The 17,290-nt window shown below is 37.8% G+C and overlaps 1 protein-coding gene across 4 annotated transcripts in view; it reads left to right on the top strand.

The window, feature by feature from the left end:
* Nucleotides 1-17,290, top strand: part of Thada (THADA armadillo repeat containing) — a 294,393-nt gene that overhangs the window by 6,895 nt on the left and 270,208 nt on the right. For all 4 annotated transcript variants that reach the window (XM_076942388.1, XM_076942389.1, XM_034514071.2 and 1 more), the window contains exons 5-14: nt 384-532; nt 646-678; nt 903-951; nt 4,520-4,707; nt 7,777-7,871; nt 9,183-9,403; nt 11,355-12,046; nt 13,832-13,983; nt 15,645-15,800; nt 16,662-16,784. In XM_076942388.1, the coding sequence (XP_076798503.1) occupies nt 384-532; nt 646-678; nt 903-951; nt 4,520-4,707; nt 7,777-7,871; nt 9,183-9,403; nt 11,355-12,046; nt 13,832-13,983; nt 15,645-15,800; nt 16,662-16,784 (1,858 nt within the window). The remainder of the gene's footprint in view (nt 1-383; nt 533-645; nt 679-902; nt 952-4,519; nt 4,708-7,776; nt 7,872-9,182; nt 9,404-11,354; nt 12,047-13,831; nt 13,984-15,644; nt 15,801-16,661; nt 16,785-17,290) is intronic.

Genomic DNA, 17,290 nt, shown 5'->3' with positions numbered 1-17,290 from the left:
TGAGGTCATAATAACTTGTGTGAGGTCATAGTAATTACATGAGGCCATAACTGTGTGAGCTCATAACTGTGAGGTCATAGTATGTGAGGTCATAATAACTGAGGTCATAATAACTGAGGTTCTACTGTGAGGTTATAATAACTGAGGTCATAATAACTGTGAGGTCATAACTGTGTGAGGTCATAATAACCATGTGAGGGTATAATAACTGAAGTCATAATAACTGTGTGAGGTCATATTAACCATGTGAGGTCACAGTAACTGTGAGATTTTTGTGGCTGTATTTTGCAGGTGTGGTTCATTATTTAACATTTGTATGGTTCTTACCCTCCACACTTAACCCAGTGATGTAAGGCTTTGCGTCTTTTGGTTCTTTTTTGCAGCTCACTCAATGGCCTCCCTGAGTTTTTTGTAACTCAGGCTACATACAGTTTTATTCTTCGTCTTCAAGAAGAATTAGATACTGCTGACTTATATTCTTACAGAAAAGTAATCGATAACATATCTTCCTGTATGGAGAACTTTAACCTGGGTAAGCCCACTCTTCCTCAGTGCCTTTTCCTTGGTAACATCTGTGATTACATTACTGTTTTTAAATGGTCATTTTGGCAGAACCTCCTTAGCATTGTTATTTCCCACCTGCAGGTAGAGCAAGTGTTGTTTATCTACTTAAAGATGGTAAGTCTTGATATTTTCTTTTGCTCTGAGGGGTAACAGTTTCTCTGAGTCATTTTAGAACTGACTCCTTTATTTCTTGGCAATACTAGAGTACTCCACATAACTAAAGTAGAGCATGCTCCTGAAGTTTCTGCTTCTCCATGACATCATTTGTGGTAGATGGTTGAAAATGTTCCCACACCAAAGCTGATACTCAGCTTGTCATTGTTATCTCTCTCTTTCAGTGCTTCGTTTTCTGTGGAAGAGTTTAATTGAAATCCTGGAAGAAAACAGGCAAGTGCTGCATGTTTGCATGCTTGTGCACGTGTCTGTGTGCACATTTGGAATTGTTTGTACAAAGGAAGTGTTCTTAAAGGTTTCAGAATGTGCTGTTTTCCACATTTGGATTCATTATCTAATTTTTTTGGAATATATATATATATATTATATTTATATATAATATACTTAATATTATATATACATTTATATTTATAAATTTATATGTATAAATTTTAAGATAAGATCTCACTGTGTAAACCAGGCTGGCCTCAAACTTGCAATCTTTGTGCCACAGCCTCTTAGGTGCTGGATTACAGGTATGTACCACTGTGTTTAAATGATAATTAATTTTTAAAGATCAATACATTATTATGAGAATAAATGAGAAAGAGAAAAGTCATGTCTCCTACCTTTGATTGTGAGATATTTTATGGGTAAAATTTCCCGTTATCTCTCTGAAGACATTAATAATAGTATAATAGTTATCTTTTTTTTTTTTTAAAGTTTTCTTAGCTTTACATAGTTTTTCTGAGTTTTTGTTTTTGTTCCCCCGTTCCCCATTTGTTGTGTTTGTCTGACAAGAAACTTTCTTTAGAAGTCTAGTGATCCTTGGCTGAGCACTCCTTTTCAGGAATAGGTCATTAAAAATTGTTGCAAATCTGAGCACTTGGGTGGGATTGACTGCAGGGTTGTCCAGTCTAGTCTAGTGGACAGTTCCTGGGGATTCTCTAAGTCCTGGTCTGAATACTTGGGTAGTAGATCTATGGCACCAGCATCATCCAGTCTTTGCTTTAATATTCTAATTGCATAAAGCCAGCTGAGAGAGACCTTGGCTTTTGATAACCACATTTGGTGCACATATTTACCTAGTTCTCCTTTCTGCATTATGGCATAGCTGCGTTATTTATGTGTATTGTTTTCCTGACAGACACTTGCTGGATTGTTATGTTTGTTTCTTACTAGAGAGCTCAGGCTGCACTTGAATTAACAAGCATTGCTTTACCTTCTCCACAGGTGAATCAGTTGTGTGCTGGCTTAGAGGTTGGTTTAGAGTGCTCATTCTTTCTGTTTTCTGCACTCATTGATTTCCACATCAAGCCAGCACTAAAGTGCCCATGGCTTGTAAGCATTTTGCAGTTGTAACTCTGGTTACCTCCAGTTTATTCTCTGACTTGTTTTTTACCTTTCCTTCTTCTGTTAAGTCTGTTGCCAGTCGTTCATATGCTTTGTGTCTTCTAAAATATTGATGTTATGACCTTGTTCCTTATGCATCTGTTTATGCCTGTTTGTATTTTAAATCCTGACTGCTGGTTGGTTTAGAGAAGTTCTGCAATCGAGTAGAATTAATAGCTGTATGCCCTCTTTAACCTGAGGTTGTCTGCCCCTTTGTCTCCTTTTTAGATTCTTGCTTCATCTGGTTGACCTCAGTCCAATTCTGCACTTTATCTTGTTCCTGTTGCTTTTTGTTGTCTACTTCTTGGTGTCAGCCACTGTCTACATAACATTTGGGATATCAGTTAGTTCTTCTCTTCCTTAGTAGACTCAATAGTCACTTAGTTCCTAGACATTTTGACTTGGCTATTTTATAGGTGCTTCTAAGTCAATGTATGCCCTCCCACCCCCCAAAATTCACTGTCTTGAGATGACACAAACCCTGGTAACTTCCACCCTACTTTCTGTCTCTTTGAATTTGTTCATCTTTGATACTTCATATAAATGAAATCATATAATATATGAATATTCATTATATATTTTCACATATATGTATATTCATTATTTTTATATATTTGGGTGATTAAGATATAGTCTCACTGTATAGTCCAGGTGGGCACTGAATTCATGATTTTTTTGTTTTAGCCTCCTGAGTGCTGAGATTACAGGTGTACACCATCATGCTCTGCATCATCATGTTCTGCTGTCATGCTCTATACTGTCATGTTCTGCTCTGTACCGTCATACTTTTTACCATCATGCTCTGTACCATTATGTTCTGTACCATCATGCTCTGCTCTATACCATCATGCTCTGTCCCATCATGCTCTGTACCATCACGCTCAGCCTGCTTGTCCTTTCAGGTCATGCTGACTTCACTTGGGATGTTTTCAAGACCCATTTATGTAGTAATATTTAGCAGAATTTTATTCCTTTTTATAGCCAACTACTTCAATATATATGTGTGTATGTGTGTGTGTGTGTGTATATATATATATATGACACACTTTGTCTATTCATCTGCTGACTTTTTGGCTTTTTCTACCTTCTGGCTGCTGTATAATGCAGCTACAAACATTGTTGTGTATACAAGTTTCAGTTTCCGTTTTATTTCTTTTCTTTTTTCTCCCTTATTTATTTGTTTTTTAAAGTAGCTTCTTACTCTTTTGCCTCAGTTGACTTGAAAGTCAACTGTCGTTTATGCTGGTCTCAGACTTGTGGCAGTTCTCCTGCTTCAGCTCCTGTGTGCCTCCCATGCTTGGCTCTGCTCTCAGTTCCTGGAATTATATGCCTAAGAGTGTACTAGCTGGGTCCTTTGCTAATTTTATTTGTTTTGAGGCAGTTACAAACTGTTTGTCCATAGCTTGAGTTTTAATAGTATCAGTTCTCCCCTATTGAAAGTAGCCCGAGAGAGACAAGGTTTAAGGATGGGAGACTAGTTGGAAGTAATTGTAACCCAAAGGAGGCATGAGAATGGTCCAGATCAGATATTGCTGTGGGCATGGTGTGAGTCCAGATGTATTTTGAAGATAGAACTAAGATTTCTTACAGATAGGATAAGAGAGGGTAGGAGGCAAGTGTGATCGCAAGAGTTTTAGAGATAGAGACCCTAGGAGGTAGCATGGGTTTGCAGTCAAGTATAAATTTATATATTTTGAGATACCTATTAGATACCCAAATGAAGATGATGAGTAGGAAGTTACAGTCGCAAGTTTGTAATGGGAGAGATGTGGTTAGAGCCAAATTTTTGACAATAGTAAACATACAGAATATAATTGAAAGCCTAAGAGCTATATGAGAGCAGCATCAAGGGAGAGAATTAGAGAACTAAGAACTGAATCTTGGGGAACTTTGCCATAGAGTAGGGCAGGCTGGGACTATATCTCACTATCAGGATCTGTATAGTGTACCTGAAGCTTTGGTTGGTCCTTCACACCAGAGAGAAGGGGATGAGGTGTGAGAGGGAGGAGAGACATAGACGTGTAGGTAAATAGTTTAGGGAGAAGAGAACTATCTAGTGATATGTCTGAGGACAAAGTCTAGGAGAGTGTGTTGAAGGCAGATGGGAAAAGAGTGTGCAGATAGTGTGTTCATGTCTGTATCTGTCTCATTCCATCTTCACTTCTTCTTTTTAGCATTTCTTATCTTTGCCCTAAAATAGGGAGTAAGGTTATCGTGGCTAAGGAAGAGTATCAGAAGTTTACTTAGTATCTGTGTAACTGGAATGCTTATGCAAATAGGAGATAAATACATGTCTGCTTTAATCCCAAATAGACGGGTGCAGGACCATGCTGGTTTTAGGGTGGGGAGCAAGGGTGGTGACAATTATATTTAAATTTCCTTCTGAAATCCTCTCTTTTCTTCTTTGTAGAAAATTTGCTGGAAATCATATTGTTCAAACACAGTTGATGAATGATTTGCTGGTAGGTGTTAGGGTTGCCATGACATTAGTACAGAAAGTACAAGGGCCTCAGGGCGACCTGTGGAATGATTCCAGCTCTCCCATCTGGCAAAGTATGTGTGGCTTGCTGAGCATTTTCACCGAGTTTTTAAGTGATGGTAAGTGTGTCAGTGTTCAAAATGTTGGGTAGAACTCCATGCCAGGCAGCTTTTGCTGATACATGTAATTTAGATACAAAACTTCTCTGGCAGTCTATGGAGAAAGTGCCTGGATTACATGATTTTAATGCTTTCTTTTGTTTGCTTGTTTTTTGTCTTTTAAATATATGAGTTCAGCAAGAGAGGTTGAAGAACTTTTCCCAGTTTGTGAATGTATATGTGTCAGCATATTTATTGTGTACAAAGGAGAAAACCCAATAACCTCAGTGTTAGAATGCCACAGACTTTAGGTTATAAGAGAAAGTTCTTTAGAAGTAGTTACCAAATTTAAGGAAGATTTGGACAGATGAGTTGAACTCTTAGTGGTATTATATTCAAGTAATGACACTAGTTGTTGATTGTGGGCCTGGTTGCCTAATTCCTCATTAGATCTCTTATGTCCGTGAGAACTATACCAGTAGGAAGCTAATTGAAATGAAATTTCTCTTCATGAGAATATTTAATTAATAAATTAAAATGAAGTAACTCAATAGATTGTCACCTTTTGTAACACCTGGTGATTGATGTAGTTGGCATTAGGCATCAGTAATCACAGAAACAGAAAACCAGAGAGAACACGCCTCGTAGATTATTGTAGCTGTCACCTGTTATCTTTCCAGAGGGATTGAATTTGGGAGTGGTGCTGTCTCTAGGTTAACTGCCAGTTTGCAGGAATCAGAGGACTGAATTGAATTAGACAGAGGACATAACAGGAATAAACAAATGCAATATCCTGGTTGAAAAAAACTCTGTAAATCAAATGGGCTAGAGTTTCTCATTAGAGATAAAAGGATAAAGTCAGATAAAGGAAGGGATAGTGTAAGATACTGACATTTAAAAGATGATGTGGCTGCTGCCCTGTCTAGAAATAGATACTCATTTGTTAAAACTATTGAAGAACGTGTTAAAGTCAGAATAGCGTTTACTCAGAGTACAAAGGGAATTATGGTTGGGTGAGGTACATGAATAGATACTCTGGGCCAGGAGTCTCAGTTCTCCTTTTCTGATGATGAGTCCAAACATGTCACTTTTTATAACATACTTAACTGTATATGTATGAATAAAATCTTAAAAAAAAAAAAACCCAAAACCAAAAAGGGGTTACATAACATTTAGTATTACAGAAAAGGTTAAATTATCCTTTTTCTTCATCTGCTATTCTGTGTAGCAATGTAGATACGAATTTAGCTTAAATAAAAAAGAAAATTAAAAAATAAAGAAGTGAACAAAAACAAAAGCCAAAACAACAGCAGCCGCAACTGAAACCCAGGAACATTGGGCTGGAGAGATGGCTCGGTGGTTAGGAGCACTGGCGGCTCTCCTGAAAACCTGGGTTCAATTCCCAGCTCACAGCAATATGTAACTCCAGTCCCAGGAGACCCTATGCCCTCTTCTGCTCTTTTGGATACTGTACACACAAGATGCACATGCAGGTAAAACACCTGTATACATAACAGTTGTAAAAATTAAAAAAATTTTTAAAAAAACCAAAAAAACTAAACTTTGGCTGGACAAGATGTCTCAGTGGGTAAAGACTCAGTGGGTAAAGACCAAGCTAGATGACCTGGGTTTGATGCTTGATCCTTGGAACTCACATGATGGGAGAAAATAGAGACCTACAACTTATCCTCTGACCTTTATGTACATACTGTGGAGTGCATGTGAACACACAACACATACACACACCTCAAAGCATGTGAAGTGCATGTGAACACACAACACATACACACAAAATAAAACATGGGACCTGTTTAGAACTCTTCTTTGTAAGAAATGGTAATTTTCTCTGTGTTTGCTGGGGTAATTGTTTTAACACTGGTAACTAGGAAAAGTCATAGCTTTATTGTTTAATTAGTTTTTCTGTTTTTTTACCTTGGACTTTTTGGAATTTAAAGGAAACTAAATTGCTTGGGTTTTTTTTTTTTTTTTTCTTTAAAGTAGAATTTTAAACTTCTGTGTATGTGTATCTGAATATGAGTACATGTGGGTTTCTGAGAAGACCAGAATAGGGTGTCTGAGCTAGAGTTCTAACTACTAAACCCAGGTCTTCTGAAAGAACAGCAAGAGGTAAAGATGGCGTAACCTCTGAGCCATCTCTCCAGACCTAATGAGTTACTCTTGCCAAGACAGAATTTATAGACAACTTTTCACAAGATAGTTAAAGGGGAATTTGATAATCTGAAAAATAAAAGATTTTGGTGAAATATAGAGAAGACACAATTTTAAAATGTTTTAAAATTTATTTTAGTTTTATGTGTATTATATGTGGTTATTCGAGTTTATGTGCACTGTGTAAATTTAGGTGCCTGTGGAGGTCAGAATAGGGCAGCAGATCCCTAGAATGAGGTTTATAGATGGTTGTGTGCCTCCATTTGGGGGATGCTGGAAATTGAACCTGGGTCCTCTCTAAGAGTAAGTACTCTTGACTGCTGAGTCATCTCTCTACTCCCAAACACAGTTTTAAAGAGACAGCTTATTTTCTCAGTGATTGATGGTACTTCACCAGTGCTATTCTTAGGGAATTTAAAGCTTTTATATTAGTAAAGTGTAGCTAGTAACAGAAAGTTGAGCTGATGCATTGTCAGCAAGGTTTCTAATTAATGTGGTAAAGATTTTTCACATAGGCCCTCAAAGCTCTCTAAGAAAAATTGTGTTTGGAATACAGTGGCATTGGTGGTGGGAAGGGGCAGGTGATGGTGTCACAAAGATGTAGATATTGAGGTTAAGAGTAAGATGTTGGACAACAAGAAGGAAGTTCATTTACTGAATATGTACTGGGCTTAGCCTTTCTCTTCATTTCTTCTAAACTTTATGAAACCTTGTTTGGTATGAATTATTTTTTTCTTATTAAAAAAAAGAAAGCTGAGTTTCCGGGAGGTTAAGTAATGTGTCTAGGATTTAGTTGCCCGGGAAAATAGTCAGGCTAGAACTAGTGAGGCCTGCCTGGTCCCAAATCACTTGTTCTTTCTACGACACCAAACCCTTCATTCTTTAAAATGTGATGTTTGCTCTACCCTCCAACCCCCATAGAGGACCTACTGCAGACTCTTCAGAGTACATCTGGATTGGCTGTTATTCTTTTCATTAAGACCATGTTCCGACCATCTGAAAAGCTTCCTGGATTGGTGAGTGCATCTTCTTTTTAGAATTTTCCTTCACTGAGAATTAGATGGATATCAATTTTCTTTAAGTTAAATATCTTATTTGTTATTTTATAGTTGTTTATTTGTGGTGTGTGTATGGGCACATATGTGTCATACTCTGTGTGTGTGTGTGTGTATGTGTGTGTATGTGTGTGTGTATGTGCGTGTGTGCGCATGCGAGCATGCATGGATCTGTAGACAACTTATAGTTGTTAGTTTGTTCCTTCTTCCATGTGGGTCCTGGGGATCCGACTTAGGCTGTTAGATTTGACATGTCTGTACTCACTAAGCCATTTTACTTGCCCCTCAATTTTTAAACCACATTAGCCAAATTTTTAAAAGTTTATTTGGCATAGTTGGGATTTTTACAATAGGTCTTTTTTTTCTTATAATGATAATTCTAAATATACCAATGAAGTGAGGGCAGGGGAACAGGGTAATTACAGCTGCCTGGGAATCAGCTGCAGAGTAATTGCTGCCAGCATGTTATTGAGTTGCTCCTGAGGGTTTCTAGGCTGTTTTCAGGTCTGTGTGTCAGTATGTGTTAGTGTGGTAAGCGATGACTGTGACATTAGAACTTTACAGTGGCTAATTAAATACACTGTAATAATATTGTGATAGTCTTTTTTTTAAGAATAACTTAATCACCCGGGCAGTGGTGGCGCACGCCTTTAATTCCTTAATCCCAGCACTTGGGAGGCAGAGGCAGGTGGATTTCTGAGTTTGAGGCCAGCCTGGTCTACAGAGTGAGTTCCAGGACAGCCAGGGCTATACAGAGAAACCCTGTCTCAAAAAACCAAAAAAAAAAAAAAAAAAAAAAAGAGTAACTTAATCATATTGTTTGTAATACAAGAGACATATGAGGGTCAGTTTTTAGTGAATTTGGTCTCTAAGGAGAGTGTAATTTGGTAATGGAGACCACAGTCTTTGTATTGGCTACTAGCGGTCTCCCCTCCTCTCAGTATATTATTTAGAAACTCAGTTTGCTTTTAATTTTAACCTAATCTTATATTAAACATGTCTGTACTCTGAGATTATGCAGAATAATTATCCTTGAATACAATTGAAGTTTTTTCTCAGCACTCCTCTAAGAGAGTCCTCCTCTCTGCCTCAGAGGGTGACCTTTCATTTCATAGCAGCAAAAAGATGGATGTGCTTAGATCGAGCTGTTTTTATTATTAAAGTTAGTATAATAATTCCAGTGTTTGTGCTATTTTATCATGAGTTTTCCTAGAATAGTCAGGTTTGTATTTGAGATATTATATATTATTACCTTTTTTTTTTTTTTTCCAGATCAGCAGCTTGCTTCTCCAGTCAGCTGACTGCACCAGCATCCCTGAGTGGCTCATGCGTAGCTGTAGGAGCCTTTGCTGTGCTGATGTGCCAGCCTCAACTCTCTTATTCCTGTGTCAGGGAACACTGGCTATGCTGGACTGGCAGGATGGGAGCATGGGCCCAAGGAGGGAGGCTTTGCTCTTGGATACTGTGCATGTTTTGTTCACCTTGAATTCACAGTGAGTTTTGGTTTTGCTAGCTCATATTTTTGTTTTGCTTATAAGATATTTGAAGGATACAACTAAGCCAACAAAATTAATTCAGTTAAATGTGGTAAGATAAATCCTAAATTAAAATAAGTGAGAATAAAATAGGCTTGTGAGAAAAAGAGCAGATGACGAAAACAGAAGTTTACTGGTGCAGGCTGATGTAGAATAACCATTTCTACCCTTCAATATCTATGCTAGCTTTTTCTTGTGCTTGTTTTGTGTCAGTCTCATGTTATCTTGAACTTTGTGACCAAGGCTGGTTTGAACACCTGATTTTCCTGCCTCTCCTCCCATAACAGGTATATGCTACCATATCCAATTTATGCTAGCATTAAAAAAAATATTTTTACTTCACTATGGGTATATGAGTGGTGGGTATTTATTTGCATGTGTATGAAGTGCCATGGAGGCCAGAAGAGGGCAGTAGATCCCTTGGTACTAGAGTTACAGGTGATTGTGACCTGTCTGGCATGGGCATTAGGAACTGAACTTTGAACCTCTGAAAGCATGGTATGTGCTCTTAACTCCTGAGTATGTCTTTTGCTCATGCCACCATTTTTAAAAAAAAAATGACCCTGTTTCATGAGCTTCATGAATTCTAGGTAATATAATGTGTTGTACACATACATAGTATAAACACTTAGTTTATTGGATGAGTAAAGTGAGGATATACAATAAAGGCTCACTAATGAGCATGTTATCGTAAGGTCTTTATAGAGCTGAGTTTCTTTGGTGTTTGGCCATTAAAGATGAAATGAGCAAGTATTTAAAATCTCAAACAGGGTCTGGTGAGATGGCTTAGCTATTAAAGGTACTTACAATTAAGCCTGAAGATCTGAGTTTGATTGATTGAACTTACATAGTAGAAGGAGAGAACTGACTCTTGCAGGTTTTCTTCTGACCTTGGCACACATGTGCATACATGCAATAAATAAATCATAGGTAAATAATAATACATCTTTAAAAGTCAGACTGTGAATACAACTTGATAGCAGTAAGCATTACTATTAAGATAAGGGAAAAGCTCTAATTTTTACAAGTTGGTGATACAATTTATGTACTGTAAATTCACAAATGTAAAGGGCACAATTCTGTCTTTTAGTATGTTCTTGGAATTATACAACCTTCACCAGTCAACCTCAGAATGTTCGCATCTTTCTAGATGGTCATGATGGTGTACTTGGGAGGCAGAGTCAGCAAGATGAGTTTGAGTGTAGCCTAGATTACCTAGTGAGACCTTGTCTCTAAATAATATTTTCATTATCCTAAAACAATAGATATCCCGAGACCAAAACATGGTTCTCCAGCCTTTCTAGCTGGGCCCTCAGGTAAATTTAAAATCTCTGAGAGGCCAGGGAGATGTCTTAGTGGCACAACCTGTGCAAGTATGTGGACATGAGTTCAAATCTCAAGCTGTACATGTGCCTGGAACCCCGGCATTGGTAAGTGGGGACAAGTAAGTCCCAAGAGCTTGCTGGCTAGTGTAGGTCAGTAAGAGACACTGTCTCAAGGAAATAAGATAAAGAGTTATAAGAGAAGACACCAGACACTGTTTATCTTCTGTTGACCTCTGTGCATGCATATATACACTCAGTTAAATCTCTTTCTCTCTAGTGCGCGCGCTCACACACACACACACACACACACACACGCTTTAGAATAACCATGAAACCATCATCACAGTAAAGATAATGAACATTTCATTTATTCGTAAAGGTTTTCTTGTATTTATTTTTTTTTATATTTTATAAAGTAAAAAGATGTGAAAAATTTTACTTTCAGTTTGGCCTTATTTGTAATTTTGTTGATGTTGTAAATTTCATTAAATTTTTTGTTCATTCTTTGTATTTAAAGGTTGTGATAGCTAACTTATTTCTTTTTCTTGGCAGTTTATATACATCATTGGTTTATTTTTCTCCAGGATTAAGGAGTCAACACTAGAAATGTTCCTGTCTAGAATCTTGGCATCTTGGACCAATTCAGCTATACAAATCCTTGAATCAAGTTCCCCAAGCTTAAAGGATCATCTGAATGGGGATTCAAGCATACCTAGGAGACTTTTGGAATATGTCTATACACACTGGGAACATCCATTGGATGCTCTGAGACACCAAACCAAAATCATATTCAGAAATCTTTTGCAAATGCACCGGCTCACTATGGAGGGGCCAGATTTAGTCACTGACCCCTTCTTTCTGGAGTTGACTAAGAGCCTTCTGCGGTTGGAATGGCATATTAAAGGGAAGTACGCTTGCCTTGGCTATTTGGTTGAGAGTCTTGGAATTGAGCATATTTTGGTAATGGATAAAACTATTCCATCTCAAATCCTAGAGGTGATGGGAGACCAGTCATTGGTACCTTATGCAAGTGACCTCTTGGAAACCATGTTTAAAAATCATAAGCGCCATTTGAAGTCCCAAACTGTCACCAATACCTGGATGGACAAGTGGCATGAGACTTGGGTTTTTCCTGTCCTTTCTGTACTGTGTGGAGGAAACTTGGATCAGAGGTCTTATGTGATTGATTATTACTTGCCAAGGTTACTGAATTACAGCCCTGAGAGCCTGCACTACATGGTGCAGATTCTTCAGACATCTATTGATACTGAAACTGGTAAGATAGTTTTTGTTTTATTAATTTCTATTTAGGATACTTAAATGTAAGCAGATGTTTGGGCAGATGTTTAAATATCTAGTTTAACTAACTCTCCTCCCCGCTTCTATAAGTGGTAAAGAAAGCTATTAATGATAGCCACTTCAGACGGAAACATTTTACTTTCAGCAGCAGAGTGGAATTTTTGGCTGAAGTAGTTTCACCAAGCCAAGCGGTAATTTCAGTTGTAACGTTTTGTTTTGTATTTTGTTTTTTTAAAAAAGATTGATTTGTGTGTATATGAGTAAGGTTTGCTTGTGTGTCTATATGTGCAACATGTGTGTGCCTAGTGCCTTTGGAGGTCAGAACAGGGCATTGAATCTGTTGGAATGGAATTAAGGATAGTTGTGAGCTGCCATGTGGACATTGGGCTGCTCTCTGGGAGAGTAGCCAGTGTCTTAACTCGAGAGCTGTCTCTTCCACCCCTTAGTTACAAGGTTTTAATTTTTCTTTTGTTCTCAAACTAGAGGAATGGTGTCTGTGTTTTATATAATTTTTTAATCTAGATGATTGAGATAGTAATTAAAAATGTTCTAGGCAGATCTAATAAAGCAGGTGAGTTTTTGTGTTTAGTAGGAAGCACAACTTAAAGACGAACTATGTAGTCATTTAGAATTGGGGGAAACATCCCACTGAGACTCCTGCTAAAGGAATCATGGTTTGTAATTAATGTGTAGCCATACGAGGTGGTATGTGTTTGTTCATTCCAGCACTTGGGAAACAGAAGCAGACGGTTGCTTCCAGTTCAAGGTCAGCTTAGTATACATAGTGAGTTCCATACATGCCATGACTGCATGAAACTCTCTAGATATATTATTGGATGGATGGGTGGGTGGGTGGATGGATAGATGGATGGATAGATAGATGAAAATTATCTCTTTGATAAAGGAAAAAATATATCCTTATATGCAATTTAAAGAACTTTGAACTAACTTGGTTCTGAGAAGAAATTTTGATTTCTTTACACAAAAACAATCTATTATTTAATAGTCTTTTAACAGGTTTTCTTGCATTTTTGAGCAACCACTTGAGGCTTCGGAAATATGAACCTGTTTTTCTGCTAGCTTGTGCTTCTTATGTTAAGGTTCCTGTGAGCCACTGCATCCTGTACCTTCCTTAGCAGGTGGTGCTCTGCTGAAATCAGCAAGTCTCTGTAGTCTACATTTTGTATTTTTTATAATGAGAACAACTCAAAAAAATGTGTTAAGGTTTAGTCTTTATTTTCAAGGAAATAATAGCCTTTGAACTATTATAGTGTTTCTACTATTCTTGTGTAATTGTGTATTCTCTACTTGATTATTTTTCCTTTAATTCACACACTGTGAATTGTTTTGTTTTGTTTTGTTTTTTTGAGACAGGGTTTCTCTGTGTAGCCCTGGCTGTCCTGGAACTCACTCTGTAGACCAGGCTAGCCTCGAACTCAGAAATCAGCCTGCCTCTGCCTCCCAAGTGCTGGGATTAAAGGCATGCGCCATCACCTCCTGCCTATGGTAAAGTATTTTTAAGTGTTAAGGCCAAAAGTAAAAGTATTAGAGAATAAGTTATGATTTCTTTAAATTAAGAAATAAGATAATTGTGCTTACTTGGAATTATTGGCATGAACAGTTATTTTCAGTCATTTTTATTTTAGAATAGTACTTTAATTCATGTTAGAATTTAAAGTTTAAATTGTCATAGTCATTGCATAGCACAGGAATATTCTTTGCTATTGTGCTTTTGGAACAAGATAGTCTTTTCTTTTTTTAGGGTCTTGTAATCACAGAGGGGCTCTGGGAGCTTTGATGGCATGTCTACGAACAGCTAGAGCTCATGGACATCTTCAGTCTGCAACTCATGCCTGGGAGAGCCTTGTGTGCAGTGCAAGGGTACAGCAAGGCTTAGTTCATCAACACTGCCAAGTAAGGAAGCTTTTGTTGCATACATAGTTCCAACTAATCTGATTGCTTTAGTAGCCCAGCTAGAGGCCCCTGAGTTGAACCTAGCACTGTCAGGAGCCCATTAGGAGACAGTAGAAAGTGTCATCCTTGTACTCAGTCCATGCAGTGTCTTGTAGGAGCATAGACATCTTGCACAAAGAACCTACAACTCGGAGACACAACCCACATGTCGTTGTGCCCCAGTAAGGTGATTTATTTATAAAGCTTACAAGAGCCTGATTAAGGTGCATGGTGTTTGGCTGATGTGAGCTGAACATGAGCTGTGGAGGTCTGGAGTAAGGTAACACTAAGAAAGCAGTGGAACAGAGTGCTATGTAAGTAAGGCTTTGGCTTGTGAATTTGTGCAGGCCTCAGTTTTATACATGTAATGAGACAGTTTTACAGGATGTAACTACAAGGTATATTGATCAAGAAACCTTTCTGACGCACCTCAGTGTCAAAGACAGACACTATCTCAGAGTAAAGGGCTGGAAAACAATTTTCCAAGCAAATGGTCCCAAGAAACAAGCTGGAGTTCCCATTCTAATATCAAGTAGATTGACTTTGAACCAAAAGTTATCAAAAAAGATAAGGATGGACACTTCATATTCATCAACGGAATCAGTCTACCAAGATGAACTCTCAATTCTGAACATCTATGCTCCAAATGCAAGGGTACCTACATTCATAAAAGAAACTTAGCTCAAAGCACACATTGCACCTCACATAATAATAGTGGGAGACTTCAACACCCCACTCTCAGCAATGGACAGGTCATGTAAACAGAAACTAAACAGAGACACAATGAAACTAACAGAAGTTATGAACCAAATGGATGTAACAGATATCTGTAGAACATTTCATCCTAAAACAAAAGAATATACCTTCTTCTCAGTACCTCATGATACCTTCTCCAAAATTGACCATATAATTGGTCACAAAACAGGCCTCAACAGATACAAAAAGATTGAAATAATCTTATGCATCCTATCAGATCACCCCGGACTAAGGCTGGTCTTCAATAATGACAAAAACAGTAGAAAGCTGAATTCCAGATCTTAACCTCAGGTCCACTGTGATGAACCAGATGATTCACCTGTGCTTCACAGCGCTTGCTTCCCACACTAAGACAGTGACAACCAGGCATTGCTATCCCAGATTGAGTTAAAATGTGGAATATTTGGAATGGTTTCTGCTGAACGTTAGTTACATTCTCCCATCATAAAATGTGCCAAGGATTCTTGAACCGTTGCAGCCTGTATTGGCTTATTGTTTTTGTAGATCAATAGATATATGTCTGTTTGAATAGTTGAATGTATCTATTGAAATACCTTATGATTTAAAATGTCCACATAGCCTTTCATCCTGAAATATCTTGTAATTTCTTGAAGACATTTTGGAAATCATTGAGTTAGCAATTTTCTATATAATATACTCAATGACCAGTGTTGTAAGATGTTAACACTACGAATCTGCACACTGGTGATATGACATTAAAAAAATAAGAAACCTTTTTGAGGTATATGTGGGCAACATGAAGTTTACTGTTTTCTTTAGTAGATTACACAAATATCATATGTTATAAGTATTTTAGGCTTTTCTAATTTTAGAGAAAAATTAACGTGTTGTTTCTTGTATTTTAGGTGCGGATAGATACTCTAGGCTTGCTTTGTGAAAGTAATCGAAGCACAGAAGTGGTTTCTACAGAAGAAATGCAGTGGATTCAGTTCTTCCTTACTTATAATCTCAACAGCCAGTCTCCAGGGGTGCGGCAGCAGATTTGCTCGCTCCTTAAAAAGGTAGAATTTTGCATCAGAATGGGAAGATGGTAATTGCTCTAGAAATTACTTTTTTAAAAGGTCCCGGATTTGGGGAGAGTGGAACAGTTGTGATACTGGGCTGCCACCTGTCTTCATCAGGTTTTGCTTCAGAGTTTTGCTCTGAGTTCAACAAGCTTACCTGTGGGATTAAAATCTAGCACACAAAGTTTTTTCATTTGGGTGTAAAAACAATCAACCCTGACCTCTTAAATAATATAATTTTAAACATCTTATTTATTTATTTATTTATTTATTTATTTATTTATTTATTTATGGGATAGGTGTGTATCCCAGAGTGCAATTATGGAGGTCAGAGGTCAGTGTGTAGGAGTTGGTTCTCTTCATTTGCCATGTGGATCCTGGGAATAGATTTAGGTCATCAGGCTTGGTGACGTGCACCGTTACTCACTAAGTTGTCACACCAGCCCCAACTTTTTTTGAAATTAAAAAAAAAAAGCTCAGTGCCTGGGTTTTTAGAACATAGGTGGTGTGAAGAAAGTTAATGATGGGAGAAGAAGCACCATGAAATGGTGAGCTCATGAGTAACTCATCGGAATCAGTCATATCTATGGTAAGGAATTGGTAAGGTATAGAAATGGCTCTGTCATCTGCAGGTTAACGCCAATTTAAAGGAAATGGGAAAACTGGTTTAATTCTGATTGTAGTAATACATTGTTTTTGGTAAAACTATAAAATGTTGATTTTATGTGAAAAAGAAACTGGATTTCAATATTTGAAAATCCAGACACTCTCTTAGCCTTAAATTATCCCTGCAGGTTGATGTTTTAGTTTACTGTTTGGTTCATATATATTAAAAAAATGTCCTTTTCTCCTTAAAAGTTGTTTTGTAGGATACAAGAAAGTTCTCAAGTACTTTATAAATTGGAGCAAAGGAAATCCACACCTGACTCAGAGAACTGGTCCATCAGAGAGCAGCCTTCTGTTTCTTTACAGCGGTATAAGGTAGGTGATGTGCCAGATATGCAGGGTCTCAGAAAACACACACACTCATGAATAAGTGCCAGAGGGCAGCAAACAGAAATCCCTTGACAAATCCTGGCTTTGTGCTTTTCTCTCAGGCTGGGAGTTATATATTCCTTCTGGGTCTGGGTATTCCACTGGAGTAACCTGAGCTCTGGAACCAAGGCTGTACTTGAAGACTATGTCAGAGTGATGTAACTCAGAATGACATGACATAACTGGGCTCACCTCAGTAGTTCACTTCTTGTTGGGTCAGTTTACTTATTACTCAGACATTTGTGTCGTTGCTATCTCTAAACCCCACCTCTTCACATGGCAGAAGATGCTGCTTGGGCTGTGGCTCAGATTGGCAACTTTCAGTTCTCTCTGTCTCTCTCTCTCTCTGTCTCTCTCTGTCTCTGTCTCTCTCTCTGTCTCTCTCTCTGTCTCTCTCTGTCTCTCTCTGTCTCTCTCTCTCTCTCTCTCTCTCTCTCTCTCTCTCTCTCTCT

This window comes from Arvicanthis niloticus, chromosome 11, assembly GCF_011762505.2.
Source record: "Arvicanthis niloticus isolate mArvNil1 chromosome 11, mArvNil1.pat.X, whole genome shotgun sequence".
Taxonomy (NCBI): Eukaryota; Metazoa; Chordata; class Mammalia; order Rodentia; family Muridae; genus Arvicanthis; species Arvicanthis niloticus.
The sequence above is the reverse complement of the archived record's forward strand: the minus strand, read 5'-3'. Positions and strand labels throughout refer to the sequence as shown.